Genomic DNA, 22,548 nt, shown 5'->3' on the forward strand with positions numbered 1-22,548 from the left:
TATATTATGCATTATTTTAGCCAAATCTACATACCTACCTATTCATTGTGTATAATGAATCGCGATCTATCAAAACAAAATTTACCATATTTTTTAGTCGAAAAATTCTGACCACACGGTTGATTTTTTTTTTTAGTCAAAAAACTTCACAAAAATAATGTGTAGTTGATTGAACTGTAGGTTAGGTATACATATAGAATGAATACATTAATGAATATAGTCCTAAATGCACATCGTCGGCAGGTAGATATTCTAGATAAATAATTATAGTTCTCCGGTACCGGTAGGAGGTCATTATAGTTGCCAAGTTGAAGGTGGAATATGAAATGCTCCGGTAAACGCAGGCCAGATATACGTACCTATACCTACACTCGCGGTCACATTCAAAGCCTAATAATATACCTATATGATTCGAAGCATTATAATACAATTAGATAAAAGCATTAATTAACAGGAAGATGTCATTAATGTTATTTAATTTCGTAATAATCGGCAAAAATAGATAAGTAGGTATTAGGTACATATTATTTTATTTGAAAATCACCGCGGAATCCATATTCATGAATGGGCCATTATCATTATTTTGTACTGCCCACTACCACGCGTTTTACTATAAATAAATATTTATCCAGATACGCCGTAAATAATAGGTACGCGGAATGTACCGGTATAGGCTTCTGCAATATCGACATTGTATCGAAGTTCGAACAACCCTTAGAAATTCGTTATTTTCTGCAGCTGTTCCGCATGTATGGATAGCATGTTCAATTGTTCGAGTACAGAACGAGAGGAATTTGTTTTTCAATTAAAGTATGTATATCTTTTTTTGTTGTGGAGAACTTATGAGAGTTATGGCTCTAATGGCAGTGGCTACTCATTACTAAATTAAAAAAGTAAAAACTTATTTGAATTTGAAAAAAAAAAATTGAAGAATTTTTCAGGCAGCAGGTACAACTTTTGAATGCGAACAATGTGAACATGACACCATTATCTTTATTTATTCTCTTACAAAATTGAAAATATCTATCTAAGTACCTATTTATCTCTAGATGAAATTGAAGACAGTATGGACGAATTAAATTTTAAATTTGTTTTTAGTTCAATTCAATTTCAAACATACTTATGCAGTTTTACTTTCACAAATGTTCTCAAAAAATTTCAGCAAAAATTTTGGTTTTGATTTTGAAAAATTTTTTTAAATAAAAAAAAATTGCTCATAAATTATAAGAGTTGCTTTTTATTTTCAAAATTTTGTTGGATAGGTACGCCAAGTTTAGGTTCCCAAGTTGAAAGATGAATATTGCTGGGTAGGTAGTAGGTACTAGGTACTTGATGATTACGAAATAGAAAATCGTTTTAGATAGGTAGTTTAGGTAGTTAGGTACTAGGTAGTTTTTCTTTTTCTAATGAGAAGTACAATAATTTTTAAAAGTCCAATTACATGATCATGGTCATTCCATTACTTAACCGATCAACAATAAAACTTTTTTTAAAGACATGTTATCTCATCTTTTATATATCGAGACATCTTCAATTACCCACTTCTTTTCACACGGGCGACCGAAGGACAATTATTTTCGTCTATTGTAGACAAGCGTGATTCACTTCGTAAGGCCTATAGCAACAATATCTTGTCAACGAGTCTTTCTATAGTTTGTACATGTACAGTTTGAGCTCTGCACATTCCAATAAGGTATGATAAAGTGAAAGTAGTATTACAATCGAATGGAATATTTTCAAGAAGATGAATCAGTATTAAAATAGAATTTTTGTTACGACATTGTGAATATCGAAGTATAATTATTTATTGAAAAATACTTTACTCGTATCGGAACAGTTCCTTAGGTTTCGTGAGTTAAAAATATCAATATTGTTGAAAACGAAATAAACGATGCGGCGTAATCCGGAAGGACATGGATGAATAAAATTAACACTACAATAATTATCAAAAATGTTTTATCACATTGCGTAATGAATACAAAAATACAATATTGTGTTTTCAAAAGGTCCCTTATCTTGACTCAGGAAGATCGATTTTCATGAAACATCAAAAAAAAAGCGCAAAACCCTAATTATAAAACAATAATAAATAATGGCCTACCTATATTTGATTCTTGAAATTACATCACTGATAATAATTAGGTACAATCGCTTCAAATTTCATCACTCGTGTTATCAATATTGTAGTTTCTTTTGATATAAATTTTTATTGGTGTCACTCGGATCAGATGAGGAAGAACTTAGATCGCTCATAATCAGCCTATTCTCATTATCAAAGTCACGAAGAATTATTTTCAATTTTCAAAGCACGGCCAGGTTATCAATTAGAGTGTCTGAAAAATGAAATAATGCAGCTATATTATCAGAAAATTGCAACATTATGGATTCTCGAGTACATACGTAGTTTTTCAAGAGTACATTTCAATTCAACTCAACAAGACCTAAGCTTACACGTTTGTCGTAACGTTGAGGATAACAAAACGCGACACAATTTCGAAGTTTTAAAAATTGAATTTGAAGCTTAAAATAAGTACTGAGTAATATTTCAAATCATCTACGAACTCGCCTAGCTACACCATCATTTTGAGGGGCGACGAAGAACTGAAGAAGCATTTTACCATAATAATTAAGAGTTCGAGAATACGAATATTTTACTATGAGGGGGGAGGGGTAGGGTGTGAGAAATGATTATGAATCCGATAATCAGAATCAGTTCAATCTAAGAAAATTTAGGCTACTAGTACAAATAAATATTGCAATATTATGGAAATTGTATATTGAAAATAAAAAATAAACAAGCTGTTAGTTTAAACGAAATAGAACAGAATAAAATAAAACGAGATACAGAAACAAGATTTACACTAGCAAATAATACACTTGGAGTTTGGCTTTAACAGAGGCGGATTTCAAGGAAGCTATCTTAGGGAAAAGCTAATGCCCTTTTTAAAAATGTTGCAATATATGCAACAATTGTCGGCGAGTTTTACTTATACATTCCTCTCTTTCGTAGTATTTACCTTCTGAAGCTATAAATTTCACAACGTTGCACAGGTAGTACATTACATATGCAATTATTTTCTCACAATTTTGATAATTTTTAGAAAATGATTCAGAATTCCTCCTTTGATTAATCTAAAATCCGCCGCCGGAATCGGTACCTTTTTTAAACTATTATCAACGGAAGCAAAATTCCGTGACTTGTGTCCCGAAATACTAAATGAAGATATTTTTGGTTTAAAAATTCGTATTGCACTTCGCTAATTCGTAATCACAATAATTTTTTCATTATAAAAAGATTTACTTAAATTTTGATTAGTTGAGAAAAAGCAGCACAATTTTCAATTCGACAAGTAAGATTCAATTATCAATTCATCCCTGAAAACTATTGGTATGATTTTTACAGATAAATGCACTGATATTTGATGAATGGACTTGGTTCAGATGTGGTAGGTAAGCAGTCTTGTGTTTCCCTGATTATAAGTAGGGTTTCAAAATAATTTCGCATTGTAAATATCAATTAATCCGATTGATGCAAAGAGTTGTAATGGAAATTACTCGAGATACCGCAGAAGTCACTCACAAGGTACGGGCATAAGACGAGCGCAAGCGTTATCAAATTTTTAAATTACATTTGACATTTGACAAAAAAAACAAAAATATATTTCTGAGCGCTGAGCGTCAGCGCTTAGAAATATCAAACAAATTTGATATTTGAGCGCAAGCGTGAGCGTTAAACAAGATACGTAGACGTACGTTGTTGTATCTTGCAAAACTCAGAAACGCTTGTGCTCGCGCTCAGCGCTCGTCTCATGTCCCTACCTTTAGATGTCAGTTTAACAGATACACGTATGAACTTACGTAGGTAAGTACTAGGTAGTAGGATAGAAGCTCAAAGAATCATTTAAGGTAGATAGGTAGTTGGTACAGGTAGTTTTAAGTTACTTAAAAGTAACAATTAAGGTAATATATATTAACCATAACATAATCAATAATCCATGTACGCAATTAAACGTAATAAATAATTAACGATAGAATAATAACAAAAATTTTAACGATTAGATTGGTCATTTCAATTTCTTTTTATACGATCGCGTATCAATTATAAGTAAACAAGCTAAATATAATATAAATTCAACACAACCTGTTCAGCACAAAATAATATAAAATAAATCAAATTGGCGTTCGTATATCATTTTAAATTAAAATATTCGAACGCTTAGGTAGGTAGAGGTACACGTCAACATTATTTTGATCAGTCGAATAAAAAAAAAAACAAATTAATTATCGATAAAACTACTCATATTCGTATTAAAATGTTTCGTTACTACGAACTTTTGATTAATAATACACAGAACTACAGTCATCATTAATCGCGACCAATTTTAAAACATTTTATTAAAAAATTCAAAGCAACTAGAGTCGAAATATAAAACACGATTTACTCGCACGAAAAAAAATCTACAGATACCAAACTACTTCAAAAAAATCGGAGTCTTAGAAAATGCACAAGTTAAATTAAAATTGCGAATATCAGAACAAATGGAAGGACAGTTTAGAAAAAGAAAGAACAAAACAAAACATAATTGAGCCATTTAAAATAAAGAGTCCCAAAATTCGTTGGTATTCTTCTTGTTTTTTTTTCTTTTGGAAAAATTCAACTTATCACAGAAATAAAAATCAAGGATGGATAAAAATAAAACATAAATAATTTCATTATACGTTCAATATAACAAAACAAAGAAAATCATACACAAATAACAAATTCAATATTCAATAAGTACGTTCATAGAAAGCTACCGCAAATAATCTTGGAGAAATCACTGACATCATTTCCTTCACAACTTGGCAAGCGATTCAGACGCTGACATCTTTTCTGACCTGAAATGAGAACAAAAAATTTACACATTGAATTATGAATTCAAAAATTTATATTTTTAGCATGTATACCATTGATAAAAATGTTTTGCATATGAATGATATAACTTAATAATAGGTAGGTAAATATACAAATGTATAATATGCAATCTATACAACAAGTAAAGACATGTTTTGTATGGACATGTAATGCAAAATCCGAGTTTAAAATTAAATTAAATTAAAATTAATAATGAATGAATTACATTTTATGATGGAACAGGGTTCGACGCAATGGAGTCGCTACTAGATATACCAGAAGATATGAGATGATTAGCATTTCTTCTCATTGAAAAACGAAACCTTTCGTCCAAAAAACCAGGTACCTAAAGAATAAAAATTCACCTTTTTAATGATACAAATCTTTCTAGCAAAGCAAAATGCAACAGTGCAGTGGTATCCGATTGGGCATTACATTAATGTGCGCATTCAGAACACAATTTTCACAATGACCTATGAATTCAATTTTCAGAAAATCTTGAACAATTTTGTAAAACCGATTAAATTTTTAGTAAAGAATATTAAGGAAAATTTGAATCATACAAGTGAATAAGTACACCTATATCGTGAAAACGAAGCTCAAATCCTAATGGCATTAGTGTATCCCAAGCAAAAAAAAAATTGAATGATTCAAAAACATAAAAGACATTTTAAAGGTTAAAACAATTAAAAAGAAAGAAAACATTTAGTTGACAAAAAAAAACAACTTGAAAAAACAATCAGGTAAATTAAATACGTAGGTACATCGCAAGCAATGATATACCGAGAAATGTCAAAAACATCGACATGTGACTGAAAAAAATATGTACTCAAAAATTGAAAAATAAAAATTACATTGAAAAATGTTTTCAACACGTACGATTCAATTTTTTTTTTTCTAAGAACGAATCACTAAAATCATTCAAAAAAGTTGAACATGTTGCAAAAAGTGAAAAAATATCTTATTCACCCCCCCCCCCCCAAACATACTCCAATAAGCTAATTTTTGTCATTTTTTTTTAATGAAAAATTTCTCTAAATACGTTTTCAAAAACACGAATTACTAAAAAATTTACTCGTTCCAAAAATGATGAAAACCATCGTTCATCACAGTAGAAAATGAACGACCAAAAATTTTGAATTCAAATCAAATGGAAAGTGCACAGATCTCACACCTTGGTACCAAACATGCTCAAATCGACCGAATCAAATATGTACAGAACTACAGAGTACAGAGGAACTACACCAATAAAATTAACTTATTTATCTTATATTCATACGTAGTTATTATAGCGACAATTCACGAAAATATCGATGAGTAATAAAAGGAATGAAAATGTCCAAACTTTGAGCAAATCTTATAAGCGTATTACAAACGTAGTACATCACAAGACTAAAAAATGCCACCCTGGAAATTAAAATGCAAAAACCAACGCAGTAATCAAAACTGACCTTCCGATTAATTCGAAAAAATACCCATTTAATACAAAGATAACCTTGTTTTATCAACAAGCACCGCATCAATACGGGGAAAATGACAGAAATTCAACCAAATTAGCACATTTAAAAACAGCAATATGTAATTACAACAATGGAAGCATTATATGAAATAAAATGAAGACATGATTTAAGGTAAAAACCATTGGTACTTTTTCTCGTCGTCGTGAGACACAACTAAATGCAGCAGCGGTCCGTCCGTTGTATGTAATTCTTAATGGCGTATAAATTCAAACAATACCAATATAAATACATGTATCAAGACACTTTTTAAAAACCACAGTGAATACAAACTTTCAAGCATTCATTCGAAGGGAAATGAAGACCACATAATACTAAATTCCAACAAAGCAACCCTTTTTAACAACATCAAAAAAAACAACAACTTATACATTTCCACATGCAAACTTCAAATTTTCGAAAAAAAAAATTGTTAGGAAAAAACACCTGAATAAATGAACAATTTTTACAAGATTCAAACATGCCGAAGAAAAAAAAATATAAGAATATTTTCGTAAATACCTTATTCAAACCTCTGTTCTGTAACTTCCCCTACAGTATTTTCCAAATCCTATAAAAATAAATCAAATAAATGAGGATTTTTTTTGTTTTTAAATTCAGACCAAACGGCGATCGCCTATCAAACAATAATTCATATATTTTCGTACAAATAAGTCCATAACGAAGAATACTGCTACGCCATTGGTTATCAGACACATATCAAGTACAACACAAGCTACTCGTATTTTAATAGGGTTCGACAGACGAGTTAGTTTTACAAGCAAAAAATAATATACATGATTTTATTTTTTCAAAAAAAAAAAAAAGCTCGCAAGAAAACTTTTACACGTATTGGTATAACTTCTCATAACCACGAAATATATGAGATTAGCCTTGTTATATCGATAACGTGTGAAAAAAAAGCTCTTAAAAACAACTATGATGCTTTTTCAAACGAGCATGTATAATTAGATTAAATTGATAACTTTGATATTACCTTTGGTTGAGGTCTATGAGTGTCAACAGCGTCAATAGGAAATCGTATAAGCTCCATTTTACATCCATAAGCCACCGGAGTCAGTTTAATTAACGTGTGCAAAGGGACTTCTAAATATGGTAATTGATCTACGATAAGCAAAGATTATTCGTTATTATAAACTCGTGTAATGAAAGATGGATTATTCAATAATACCGAATTATCGTTCGATTACCCATCTACCAACCTGCTGATTTATCGAGGAAATAGGCCAGCAAACATCTTAACACGGCTTGATGACTGACCACCAAGACATTCTCCTGTCTTTCTAATTCCATTATCACAGGTTCTAATCTAGCAACTAGATCTTCGTAAGATTCGCCACGAGGATACCTATAGGTAAATTTGGCTTCGTCGCGAGCTTTAAAATCATCTGGAAATCTTTCGGCGATTTCTTCGTACGTCATTTCTTCGCAAATACCCTACGCAGGAAATAAACGAACGTCAAATTAGGAAACACAGCAACAGATCAGCGTATAATATTCTCGTACGTCTGTTTAAATTCAACTCACAGCATCGATTTCGTTCAAAGCTTTCCATCTTTCTTGCGGTGCTGGAATATCTGCGACAGTTTGAACAGTCCTTTTTAACCACGACGTCCATACACGAAGACTGGGTATATTTTGCGTACTGATATAATTAGACAGTGCTTTGGCGAATTGTAATCCGCGATACGATAATTCTGAATCACCTCCTATACGTCCTTTTAAATTCATAATACTTTCTCCGTGCTGTAACGAAAATCAAATTTCAATCACCAACATTCGAAAGAAAAAAATGTAAGAATTAAGATATGTATTACACGTACCCTGGCCAAATAAATAGTTCTAGGCGTGATATGTATGTTCATTAGGTAGTAAACGATACGAGCTTGAATGTGCCCTTCATGTTTATGCACGAGCACTTTTTCACCCGTGTTGTAAATTTTCATAAAACTAGAATTCCTTTCTCGAAATTCGTCCAACGGTTCGTATTTATCTTGGTAATGCTTAATTCGTAATAAAAAGTCTTCCAGAGCTTCTTCTTTATTCATGTTACTGTAATCTGGACCGCTCACTTTAACTTCCTGTAAAATAAAAATCATTTAGATTGGTGTTTTTATATGTAAAACTACGGTATCAGTTGGTACCGTGCCGAAATTTTGGAAAATAGCAACTTTGGTGATCTCATCTGATATAAAAAATAATTAAAAGTCCACCTTTTCATTTTTTATATTAAAATTTACAAAATGATACATTTTTCCTCTTTATCTGTAGACCAGATTTCAATTTCTGAAAAAACCGCAAAGTGGATTTCAATAGCAGCTAATTTCGCCATTTTTAATACTTTGCTTTTTATTTTGAATTTTAAATAAAGTCACACAGTTTCGAAGCTTCTTGAATGAAGCAGGAATTCTCTGGAATCACATTTATAAAAGCTCAAAGTACTTCTTTATTGTAATTTCGACTTTTAGACACGTGCTGAACATTGAGTCAATTTAAGATGACTCTCGCTTTGAAAGTGAAATTTTTAACAACATCCTGTATCCTGTACAAGAAACAATATTGTGAAAGAAACATCCCCACAACCATGATTAATGCCCTTGAACTATTTAAAAATAATTCATTCATTAAATTTTCGGTTACTCCATTCAACAAATTGTTTGTTGGTGGCCTAGGTCTAGAGCGAAATTCAAATTAAATTCACTTATCTCTCAATAAAATTAGTATTACTTTCTATGGCTTCGCTGACTTATGACCTGGTGCCTTAATTTTGGAAATTCGAATCAACTTTCAATTCTTACTACCGAATTTTTCTACTTCGAAACTCATTTGCATTTCAACCCTGCGTTACAGAGCCGAAGAACCTGAAGGAATTCGGAGTCGAACATCGTTTAATACTCACCATAATGTTTTGCTCGATTATATTCGGGTCATCACAAACGGACTCGACAAAAAACAATTTGAATCCCATTTTATCGACGACGATTTTCCTAATCATCTCACGTCGATCAGCTGTCGAATTTGTGGCATCGAAAACCTGCAAAATATATACGAGTAAATTCAAAATTTAACTAACCTCAAACATAACTTGATAAAAGCAAAAATCCAACGGGAAAAATTACTATTTCTTTACTAATTAACCACAATTCTACTCGCTTCTTCTCTCCCCCTCCCAAGCTCGATCTATCCCAAAGTAACCAATAATTCGAAACACTGCGAAGGAAATTTCATGTAGGAATGGAATAGATAACAGAAAAATTACGTTATTAATATTTTCATGTTGACGTAAAATTCCATTACCTACGATATTAAATATTTCCGCACCTTATTAGGCAAGGTTATAGGTACGATCGTGTGGAAGAAATGTCGCCTTTGCGTGTGACATTTCACACGTTTTTATTTCGAAAATTTAATAAATTACATAGGAAAAATTTCGTCGTATTTGAAATTTTACATATTGAGAAAAAATACCCATGTACGTAAAAACTTTCTCTCGTGAAAAAATTTCTGCGCGAATACGATGAAAAATTACCACCAGAGAATTTTTTTCTTAATAGTCGCATATTTTGTAAAATTTTCGTTTCTTTCATATTTTTTTTTTTTCAGGCAAAACAAAATAAAATTGAAAAGCATTATTATAAATATTAAATAACATGTTCAATATCTTACAGCCACTTCTCCGTTACCATTTTCAAGCCAACTACAAACATCTGTCAGAGCTTCGAGCGCGCATTGAATTCTGATCGCCATCGCTTCTTCGTTATCGGGCCGAAAAAATTCGTGACTTTTATACGCGGAAGTCGCATGTCTTCGGTATTCGCCCAAATTGAATACTGCAAAAACAAAATAAAAAAAAAATATGAATACACGGTTACACACATACTTCTTTAAAACTTTCTAAAACAGGTGCTTCAATATGACATTAAGTATAGGTACCCATAGGATAAAACCTCATCCAATTTTGCAACCGTATAATTCGCCAAAACGAAACCGGAAATGAATTCCAATTCGATTGAGATTAACTATAACGTACTTGTAAAAAATCGCGTGATTGAATTACCTATATAATTTAGATTAACGACATGTTTTCCTTAAAAAATTACTGCAGCATAGAATTTCCTCTTCGATGAAATCATCACCTTGTCCTTCGCATATTCGTCGCCAACTCGCCATCAACGAACAAACGAATGTCTCTCAGTCTCAACATTATTGCATCGGTTTCGCTAATTTTTATCAATTTCTCGCGTATGTAATACGATACTTACTTAGATATAACCGAGACGAGCGGTTTTAAAACACATTCGTAAGCTTTATATGTACCTTTGCTATAGATCATTTATTTCCCTCATAAATGCAATTAATTCGTAGATTCGTGTACTTTCAGCGATTTTTATCCATAATTTAGAGTAAGCATCCGTTCGAAAATATCAAGTCAATATTCAAATGATAGGTATACGTTGATAAAATTTGATTAATTGACTTGGTAACGAAATAAACGATACTTATCGCTTATTTTTCAATGAATAAAAAATTCACATTTTTATCTCTTGACTAGTACCTACAGGGTATCTCAACAAACATCCATGGAACATTCATTCTAAGTAAGTAGGTAACGTATAGCTTTCAGGTGCGAGAAATAATAAAACTTCCTAATAATGAACAGAATGTCAAGATTGGCATCAAAGGGATTGGGGGGGGGGAACATTTTTAAATTTAAGGCAAACAAAAAAGATTCATGAGAAAACAGCATCTGAAGAAACTGAGAGAATAAGAATTTTCAAAATTTGCATCTGAGATGAAAAATAAAAGGTACCTAGCACGAGAGGAGAAGATGCGTCCTCCGAGTACTTTCCATTTTAAAACTTGACATAACAAATTTTTCAACTCTTTTAAAATATAATTTCGCTACACATTTTCACACCACTAAAATAAGATTAAAAAAAAAAAAATAAGTAACACAAATAAATTCGTGTCCTTTTTTATAACTGTTCAAATAAAATGTTGATGCCTCTATAGGAAGGAATGGGCCGAGCCGAAGAAAGGGTGCCGGGTGGTAGTCGTTATCGTTGCGCACTGTGCACTGCGCAGCATCATCAGGCTGGCTGGCCCTGAATGATGCGCAGTTTCGCGTGCGCGATGCCCACATTTTAAACTGCGCTTGCGCAGCATCAAGCTAATACAAAATGTTGCGCACTTCCATATAACATTTGAGAGAAGGAAAGGAAAAGGAACAACCTTACCTACTTAGAATGGGTCACACTAATAAATTTGCACCAATCAGTGTTAGTTCCACTATTCATTAACTAGGACAAAGTTGCATTAGTTGAGGTCAAATTGTACTAATTAGTGTCATGTTTTGCTTAGAATATCGCACTTTACTTCAATTGATGCACAGTGATTTTGATGATGATACCTACCTATACATTTTTCAAAGTCCAGAGAGCTTTGCCAAATTCAAGTTTATACGTACCTAACCTATCTATAAAAAATTGCTCCAAGGAACAACGATTAATGAATATGTAGGTGGCTAAATCACCTACACAACACTGACTTTACACACCTACTTGCGTTGGTAGATATTGTTTCACATAGCGCAAAAAGTATACAAAATCTTCATTTCTACCTCCAAACATCCATAATTCAAGTAAGTATATAATATATCTTGCGAATTTCAAATTTTCCTCTTACTTTGTAAATAAACACCCCTTCCGACAAGACAATTTCTCGAACACCTACGTAACCTAGCACCTAGCAATATTCCGAATCATGAAACGTTGGCACTTTGGCAATGATAAACTATACCGATTTCACGGTTAATGAAATTTTATACGAGAAAAGCCACGCGATAAACGGTGCATCAATTTTGATAAGTCATAATTCAACTAAAAATCAATATGTGCTTGATTCGTTCTACATGGAGCAGAGCAATATCGTACGATTGGAACAATTTTCTTGTGAAACACCTAGGATGTTACTTACAGAGGAACATGCACAAAATTTCCCACTTTTCTCTTGCAAAAATGTCATGATATCATTTCCTCCTGGTTTTCGATTTAAAAAAATTTTTAATTACAAGGAAGTACTTACCCATAAAAACATAATATAGGTACCTATATTTTTTGATTTGTTTTTTACCAAGAAAGAACATGTAGTAAAAATCACAATTGCAGATTACTTACAAAATTTCAAGAAAATGGTTTGATATTTTTCATTATTAGATACATACAATTTTTCTTTAAAAAAAAAAAACCACTCAAAATCTCAAAATTTTTTCACTGTTTCATTTTTGGTCGAAATGTACAAATTTCAAAACTTTGCACATTTTTCCATTTTTGGGAGAGGGTGGGAGAGGGGATACTAATGTTTTCCTCGTGAACATTTTTTTTACTCAATATTTCTCAGGATTTGGAATAACTTATTTCCCACGACATCCCATCACACAATAGAACTTCTTTTCTCTCAGATTTGAGATTGGTTACACTAACACAAGAATATCACTCGAAGGGAGCGCTGGCCATTTTTGCGCATTTTGAAGCCACGGAAATTTTCAGGCAATAGCAATAATGCAACAAAGAGATTTTTCCACTTGTTGCCTAGCCATAACAAGTCAAACATACGTTCGAACCTTTCAATGACAACATAAATATCAAAAAGGACATCTTTCCTTGAGAAACGAAAACATAAGGTCAAAAAAGACATCGGTAACTGGATTGTACAGCAAGAAAGGCAATGCCCTCACAAGACTGATTGACATTTCTTTACCAGCACATTAGGCAACATGAGGCAATTTATGCAATAATTTCATAGTGTTAAACAATTTTTTTACTACTCCACGATTTTTTAAAACTGGTTCTTTACTAATTCCTACGTCTCATCATGGTGCATATATGTATTTTAATTGCATCCGGGCCACGCGAATCATTTTGTTCCTGAATGAGTCACTCTTTATCAACTATAGGTAATAAAATGGGTAGATTAGTGCCTGTATTCTGAATTCGTGATCAATTTTTAGGACAAGTTATAAAATGATCTTCAATTAACGATTTGCAAATTTTCAACTGCTTGGGCTATTTTTCCCAAAACAGGTTGTTCAGCGACAGGAGCGAAAAAAAACCACGATTTTTTCGAAAATGCCCCGTCTTTGAGGGTCCAAATCTCCCCTCCAGGGACACCTGCGTAGCTAAAATTGTTTGTGGGTAACTTTCAACTCAAAATGAAAGTTTCTGCTGAAATAGGTCAAAATCCGCCGAGTTTTTTTGGCGATCCACTCTATATGGAATTTGAATGGGAATTTCGAGTAAGCAACCTCTTAAGGAACCAAAATGATGGGGAAATGTTCAAAGAAATTGAGAAGATTGTTTTCGGTCAAAACCACATACTCGTAGAATGAAATTCACACGATGCTAAATTAGAAAATAAGAGCTTGAAGACGTCTTTTAGTTAGCTTCGTCGAATATTAAGCATAAGAGAATTTGAATTAGATAGGTGCTGCACTTCTAAAAATACTTATTAATGCTTGAAATTTTTAATAAAATAAATTCCATCATCCTAGTAATAAAATTAGCATCAGTCGTTCCGAATTACATCGTCATTAGTAATCGATTTATTTTTACAGAATACAAGAGAGAGGAGCGAGCTGCTGCAATTCGATCGAAAAACTAAATTGTGAGCTTGTTTTGAGCCAAAAAACAAACGTCCTTTTAACGAAAACTTTTCGTCGCCGCGCCGCTTGGTATATTTATCCAACAGAATTACCTATACCTATATGAAGGGTATTATAATAGTACGAGCGTTTAATTAACTTCTCGTTTCATCATAATTATCTTCCTTTTATACGCAAATTTTCAACGTGTTATTATACCTACTTATCAACACAAACTACTGAATATATAGTCTACGTATGTTCGACTCTTTTATACAGCTTATACTGTTACTTCACGCATTTATGTGTATTCGCGGCGTTTTTTTTTTTTTTTTTTTTTTTTTTCGCATCATGACAGAATAAATAACCAGTTAACGATGCAATATAAAATTCACGTAACGAATCCATTATATTCCTTTTGAATTCATTTACGAGAAGCGTAAACTTCGTAGTGTAGATAGTGCATCGATGACTTTTACAGGGAGACTTGAAAATTCACTAATAGGTCTAATTAAATTATTCTTCGTTGATTATTAAACAACTCGCTGGAATATTCCATAGTCCATATACTTGATACGGTATAATTAGAATGGAAATGTACAGTTGAACAGTTATTCTGATGAGCTGGGGCATTTTTAAACTACTGATCGTCGTAGATATTTTGATAAAACGTTGAAAATGTGAAATTCCGAACCGATGCCCTGACCACTGACGACAGGTTGGTAATCACGACCAATACGCGTGATCAGCTTTCAAATACGCGTCTATACTTCTTTAAAAAAGAAATCATCAACCTCCTATCTGAGGTTTTCATTTAACTGCACAAACGTTACAAAAATACTAAGTACTTGTCTACATCGTTTTATGTAAAATTTTCAGCAAAATCATTACGAAAAATCTAAACTCCTGTCATAAAACTGTTCAACAGTATAGGAAGTATCTATTGTATCTCAATTTTTTCGAATAATTGATACGAGCTTCCGGTAATAGTTGTAAAGAGCTGTTTAGAAACCATGATTGTGATAAAAATTCTCGGTTTCTGGTATTGATTTCCCAATTTCAATAATTCTTCAAATCATACATTATACCCACTGAAGAGACACAGGGTTCAAAAAAATGATCAAAAACGTATAAAAAACCAATTAAGCGAAGTATTCGACGATACATACTGTATTTCAAATAAGAAAATTTCAAGGGTGCCAGGATGGCTTTCGAGACAACATTTTTCAAGGTCAATTTACCTCCATGCTGGTACAATGCGGATAACTGTGCATGCATTTATTGAAAATTCGCCAAAAATCGACTAATAATGTCGAAATTCGAAACTTTGATTGTCGATCGTAATGGTGTGCAACAATTTTGCAATTGAATGTTCTTTTTTCACAGTTTGAAATGAACGATTATGCAATTGAAGTGTGTTAACTCATTGAAAAAAAAATTAACCTAAAAACCACATTAAAAATGTATTTTTCTGAAATTTTAGAAAATTTCACCTAGGTATTTGATTAAAAAAAAATATAGATAGTGTGATGGGTCTCACGGATAATTTTAATTAATAACTGAAAAACCGGATTAATTCAAACTTTCCTTTATTTCACGAATTTATACACGTATGTACAGAAATTATAAAGCTTAACACCGAAAGCTTTAACTTGAAAAAACGTCTTACAACAAGAAGACAGAAATCCGAATCTGAATCAAACCCTGGACTCACAGGAGTATTTGTAGGGAAAAATCATCATGTAAAGGGTTGGGGGTTGGCTAAAAAGACATTTTGACTTAAATTGCTTTTGGTTCGTAATGTGCAATAACTGCAATTACGAACCGTTTGTTGCACATTAGCAACATTGGAAGGGGTCAGTGGTGTACCAACGTTCGGCACGCGTCATATTTTTATGGCTGTGAGGCTGACAGATTTTTATTTTACGTATTTGTGTGTCATCACAATAGGTACCCTACGACTTGTAATAACTAAATGCGAGGAATGGTATAAAGAACTTTTTTGAGTAATAAAACCTCCAAGTTTCAAAATTTTATGGAAAAATACGGATGTTTTTTCCGATGAGATCTCAACACTTTTGGTAGGTACACAAGTCTCCCACTTTTGACCAAAATTCAAAAACTATATTAAGAATAAAAAGGCAAAATGATTGTAACGAATTTTAAAGCTGCGAGATCAAATATTGACTGCTTTCTTCGATCCACTTCTTTTGAACTTCACTGCGCCCACCCGTACCAGTCCCTTCAAAAATGGTCAAATACCAAAAAACAAAAAATGCAGCGCTACGAGTCATTTGCTGCCTAAGCTCCCAATTTTGAGAAAAAGTTCGTAAACACTGAAAATCTGTTCACTTAAGCTTGATTACTACTATCCAGAAAAAAACATAGGTATACTATTTTTTCATGCTTTTTCTGTATGACATTCAGCAAGATTCAAATTTGAATTATCAAAGAGACAAGTTTGAATGTCTCAAAATTGCTCGTTTACCTCCTCATAGCTTAGTTGCGAACATTTAAAAAAAAATGGTTATTTTTTTGGTGTTTTTGTTAGGTTGCGACCTTGTTATCAAAATCCAAGCTTTGCAAAGTTCACAAGACATGTTTCTGTTTTCTCATTCTCGAAGAGGTTTTGTTATTGAAAAACTGACCCAACAATTTAATTACCTCGTTTTGGGGATTTTCGTCAAACGATAATTTTTAAAAACAGGATTACTCATTTGTTTGGCGAGCGTAGGTCAAATGCACTGTGGAAGGGCAACGTCACCGGTTTGTACGTAATAAGGAGTAAAATACGCCAATTCATTCATCTTTCACTGATAACGATAGCTGAACTAAATCGGACGCAATTGATATTTTTTTCCCTCACAAATCTCACAAGAAAATATAAAAACTGAACCCTTTCGTTAATTGAGAAGACTTTTCATTTTTTTATAAGCTTATTACCCAAATCAGAGAAGTACCTTACTAACACCAGGAGTTGAGGAATCATGATCAGTTGATCATAAAAAAAGGTATGTACGTGGTCGCAAAATTTTCCCATAAAATTCATTTTGCATAAAATATAAAATATGTAATACACATAATGAATGTAATGTACCTACATCATGTTTTTATAATATAAAGCAGAACCAACGACGTATTAGCACATCTCATTATCTTATCGGCACGAGGGGAAAAAAATTTAGCATGTTATCAACTGATGACGTGTGAACAACGCGCAAAGACGTAGAATAATTTCAAAATGAAAATCCTCTGCCCATTTTGCGTACAGGATAACGTGATGGATTATCTATGGTTGATTTTTGAATCATCTCATTGAACCAATCAACGTTAAGAGAACAGTAATCCGTATAAAAAACGATTCATTTTAAACTAACTTGAGACAATACAAACCAATGTTGAGAAAAAATGATAACAAAATATGAGAATAAATCGCAAACTATTCTCTTAGAAAACTATACCAGTTGACTTCAATCAATTTTTCAAAATGTGACGTAAAAAATATCACCCAAAAAATAAAGCTCTGAATAAATATTTCAACGAGATTATTTTTACGTTCGATTAAAAATACACAAGGCTTCTTTCGATATCGATTAATTCTCAACACCTGTTCCATTTTTGAATGAAATTTCTCAGTGGAGAAAATATTATGCTATTACCACCTGTTCGATATTAACAAGTAAGAATCACTATACCCCCAGCGAATAACAATGAATGACTTTTACATCACCTTTTATAAAATTCAATAATCTGCCGAAGACTTACATATGTAATGCACAATACACGAATTGAAAAAATTCATCACAAAGCACAGCAAACGCGTTATTGTAGCTCATTTTCAACTTTCGAAAAAAAAAAATGAGAAAGAAATTCATACAGCAATAATACCCAAAATCTAGGTACTTACTTACTGAAAAACTAACCATCGTGTATTAGATCTACCTATTCGTACCATGAGTTCACAATCTCAGAATAATAAGTAAACCTATTAAAACTCCCAAATTTCGCATTACATAATGACATATGTTTTTGTGTAGTGAAAGTTTTAGCAGGAAAAGTTATCAAATTACAGTCATCCCTCTTTCTGGCAGCAACGACAAAAAAACACGAATTTTAGCAGGGAAATTTGCAATGGTTCTACGGGCTCAGAAAAGTATTTATCATTATAAGTCTAGACAAAGTTGACGCCCTCGGAAATAACAAATAACGAGGATTTCTGAAGCTGTTACACGCGAAGCACTTACTCATCGGTGTGACAAGCGAGTAAATCAATTTAGCTAATGAATACGCCATCACTCTACGCATAATCTATCGTTTACTCCGGTGTATATAGCTATTGAGCCCATGAAAACGAATCACTACTGATAGGAAAAATTTGAATTTAATGCGAAAGCAAAGGGGGGAAGAGCAGCAAGGATCTTCCAAAAATCCACGTTAGAAACCTCAAACTCAAGCAAGGAATAAAGAAGTTCAGAAATCATAAAATATGTGTTTTCTCGAAAAATTCATAAAAATTTTCGCGATTTTGAACTGGCTCTACACATTTTTAACAGGTGGAAGTATCTCTTAAAAAGATGACCAAGTAATAAGCTGGAGTTTGAGTAACAAGGGATGATGTTGTAGTCTCTTTTCTTCCACGAAAATCGACCATCAACTCAACAACAAAAATACCTATATTTTTTTCCAGAGCATAATACCTACATTTTACCACCCTAGGAAGAAAAGAAAACCATTAATCAATAACTCCAGTAAAATGGAATCCAGTCAACTTACGGATATTCTAGAGACTATTACTTGAACGGTTCTTCTCATAACAAATTCACGATATCTTGAACATCGATTATCATTAATAAACAAATAAAAATCACTGAACCAGTTTTTGAAAAATTTTTAAGTCACGTTGCAACTGCTTAATTCACCCCATTTGTTTGAATTCTTCGAGTTATAGTGATGACTTACTGTACTCCCTGAAAGTAGACTAAGATTGGATGTTCACTCAGAGAAATCTCAACGTTATATAGACAACTGACCATTTTTTTCTAGGATTAAAGACAAAACATACGAGTATATGTTCTGTTGTATCCTCCTATCAATGTATTTTTTCAATAATAATTTTTCTATACATTTATGGGAGTATCATTCAACTACATATTTTCAGTAAAAATGTATTCTTCGAATCAACTGAAGTCATGGTTCGAAAATATGATTCATCAAGACGTTTTCATGCACTTCTTTCCTTCTGTGGTAAGATACCCGGTAGTCCATATAGAGTAAGATTGAATCATCACAGGGTGACAATTATATAGCCACACACCATCAAAAATGAAAACATTGTTCAAATCTCTAAAAATTTCATCAGACAGAGTACTTTTCGAGGCACCCTATACATCTACGTATTGTCGCATATCCGCATTCAATCCAGATGATCATAATTTGACTAGAGTCGGTCACATTCATGTGGGTAACGACACTATGGAAATTATGGTAACATTTCCAAGAAATCCATTACGAATGCCGAAATCGCCAATGACTTTTCCTTTCGCGGGCCAAGACCTCTCACTCAAGCTCACGACACGACGATGACTGAGCACCAGATAAAAATCGTGCTCTCCAAGTACATTGTATTCTTTGGCATAGGAAATTTTTTAATTCGTCGTTTAATGATCTTCTCACGTTTAAAAATAATTACTGCATCTTGAACGTAAGTAGGTACTAGGTAGGTATCAGGTAAGATATACGAATGCATTAGGTATCGTAGATAGAAACGAATCGTTCATCTAAAACACCGAATGAGTCGATAAATTTATGATCCGAGTCCTTGTTAGCAGTTTTACAGTAATTTAACATTGAATCTAACATTGAGCTGATCGCAGCAGTATAAACGGATACACGGTATTCGAAAAATAATATCATTCTTCCTACTCGTATACCGAACGCAACGATACGACGAAAGTTGCTGGTGTGAACTGGGATTTCGATACGGCCGATGCAGCGCGAACGGTGAAACCGATTCGCGATCGTGAACGTTCACTTCAATCTAGACTGTAGTCTACGAAGACACGTGCTTGCGAAATAATTTTCATTTTTAGCCGGCCTTAACTATTACAAATGGCAAATAAACGCGTGTTTCCGATAGCGTTTTATGAAATGTCAAGTATTCGTATTCGCGAGTATCAAGCGTAAATGACCTAAATGCCTGACGCTAGTCAACTCATACAACTGGTTTGTACTGGTAATGTAAAAAATCTACACCCGTGAAAATTTTTACTCTCCGCTCAACAACCGAACATAAATTTCAACCAGAAGCTTTAACGATTCGAAAAAAATTCGTCATCGCGTTTATCTTGGTATATATACGTAAACAGGTGACCTTGAAAAGCGCCTAATTATTCAAAATTTTATGCGTCTAAAAATTAACAAAAAATTACGCAGTTCTCAGCAAATCAAATATAATCGATATTTTAAAAAATCCCATCGCACATGATATGCAACTCTTAATTGAAACCAATACGCGCGTTGCTGTCGAGACCGATAAACCAAATTGAAGCTCGTTAAAAAAAAATTTGCCAAAATGAACGTCTCATTATTTGATAATTGTACCGTGGCCAAATGATCTCTACATGGAAACCGGTTTGATGACTGCTTTCTTAATCATGTGAAGAATTATTCATACTGTTAAACACATTGAAATCGAAAATAGCTCCATTCATGAAAATTCACTACTTTGAATTTGCTGTTGCTCTATTACAGAAATTATTTATTGATTGTTCCGATCCCAGTGAAATATCAAAATGAATCAGTTCCAAAATGGTTGCAAATTTGATACAAAATGTATAATATAATATATGTATGTTTGCAGATACCCTGGCATATAAGTAGTTTAGTATGTACTTATGTAGGTAGAAAACCACATGAACGATTGACAGACAGGTGAGTAGATCTCGTACAGATACTCCTGAAAACCAGCCATTTTTTCGATGTGGATCACTGATTCGAGATTATACCTATTCTAAGCATAAGTACAACCAAAATAATACGATCACATCATTCTCTTCTGATATAAATTTCCCTTCCAAAATATCCATTCACTTGGGAGTAAATTAATGCAAAATTTACACCTCGGTTAAATGAGGGCAAAAATAATGACTACGCTAAAGAGTGGTCCTCAACAAAAAAAAACTGGAATGAAACCAATAATCATCGTAATCATTAATGACTCAATTTCGAGAATTCTACTACAGAAAACTTCAACATCCAAAACATATCTCTACTTCTTCAAACATATAATTTTCATTCCATTTCTTTCTCGCATAGCGGCGCCATAAAAATTGCAATGGAACCTTGCAAAATTAAATTATTCGTTCTAAATTCATCATTGCATCGATTATAAAGCCGCATTTCTCTTCGAAATACACAATTTTAGAAATATTTTTCGAACTGAACTTCACATAGGTACTTAAGACATTTCGGTACTTCGCGAGGATGGTTCAGTTGTTTTAAAAATACTACTCACCTCTCGTATTGATACCGATCCAATTCAAGTATCTGGCTAATTTTTTTGAAATATATGTTTTACCACGAGCGGGTAATCCAACCATAGCAATTACATGAGGGATGTTGACATAATTAGCTCGTTCACCTGGGGATAAAAAACATTCGATATTTCAATGTAAATCTGGCCCAGTTTCTCAACGGATACTTATCAAATTCGGTACAATTAGAGCTCGGGACACTTGAAAAATTGTAAAGAAGTGTAAACTAATGCAGTTTTTAATTTGAATGCGTCGTTGGCAAACAATTCAACAAATCTGACGTACATAGTAGGTACGTTCAGAACCATGAATGAAAAAAATCAAACACGCAGCTAACGACATGAAACTGACACGTACAGACTACATAGTATGAATGAATGTACGAAAAACACAATTTTTCAAGTGACCATACTAATTATTACGATTAATCAATTGAATACTCGAATTACCTCTGATTGGAAAAGGCTTAGTTTGGATTGTATCCGAAGACGGAGGTGCGTGCCTGTTCACCTCAGGACACATTATAGATCCGCTTTTCACTCTCAAATTGGAAGAATTTTTATTAGGATAATCGCATGCACGTTGCATCGAAATGCTTTTCGTCAAACCATAATTTGAAACTAATACATCATAATAGCCAAAACGCTAACAAAAACTTAGAAAACAGGACGAAAATGAAACACTGCCATATTAGAGAAGCAATTGAAAGAGGATCACAATAGTTATCGGCGAATCGTTCATGCGGTTAAAAATTAGCAGTAAAAAAGTAACACACGAAGTAATTTAGCTACCTCTTATTCACGTTTTTTTAAATAAAATAAAGTTATTCTAAGAAACAAGTACGACCACAACTTTCATAATCACATACTAATTCGATTTCATTTACGATCAGTTGAGCGCAGCGAAAACACATGGGTGTAGAAAAACTGGGGGAAATTTTGGGAAATATCTCCGCGGCACTTTGAT

At 32.9% G+C, this 22,548-nt stretch overlaps 1 protein-coding gene across 4 annotated transcripts; it reads right to left on the reverse strand.

Annotated features, from left to right (window-relative positions):
* Positions 1 to 2,759: 2,759 nt before the first annotated feature.
* Pfrx (6-phosphofructo-2-kinase) lies at positions 2,760 to 22,481 on the reverse strand. 4 transcript variants are annotated; one of them, XR_010556984.1, is made up of 11 exons: positions 22,032 to 22,481; positions 21,564 to 21,689; positions 10,078 to 10,241; positions 9,311 to 9,445; positions 8,235 to 8,492; positions 7,939 to 8,157; positions 7,614 to 7,848; positions 7,388 to 7,515; positions 6,913 to 6,961; positions 5,121 to 5,240; positions 2,760 to 4,878 (listed from the first exon to the last, which is right to left on the reverse strand). XR_010556984.1 is itself a non-coding variant. In XM_065350517.1 (10 exons), the coding sequence occupies exons 1-9, from the start codon at positions 22,168 to 22,170 to the stop codon at positions 6,914 to 6,916; spliced, it is 1,452 nt and encodes a 483-aa protein (XP_065206589.1). In that variant the 5' UTR covers positions 22,171 to 22,481; the 3' UTR covers positions 2,760 to 4,878; position 6,913. The 4 variants fall into 4 exon arrangements, 3 of the variants coding, with proteins under 3 accessions (XP_065206589.1, XP_065206588.1, XP_065206590.1); XM_065350517.1 differs by lacking the exon at positions 5,121 to 5,240; XM_065350516.1 differs by lacking the exon at positions 6,913 to 6,961 and having other exon boundaries at positions 22,032 to 22,480.
* Between the last annotated feature and the right edge of the window lie 67 nt (positions 22,482 to 22,548).

Source organism: Planococcus citri, chromosome 2, assembly GCF_950023065.1.
Source record: "Planococcus citri chromosome 2, ihPlaCitr1.1, whole genome shotgun sequence".
NCBI classification, from domain to species: domain Eukaryota; kingdom Metazoa; phylum Arthropoda; class Insecta; order Hemiptera; family Pseudococcidae; genus Planococcus; species Planococcus citri.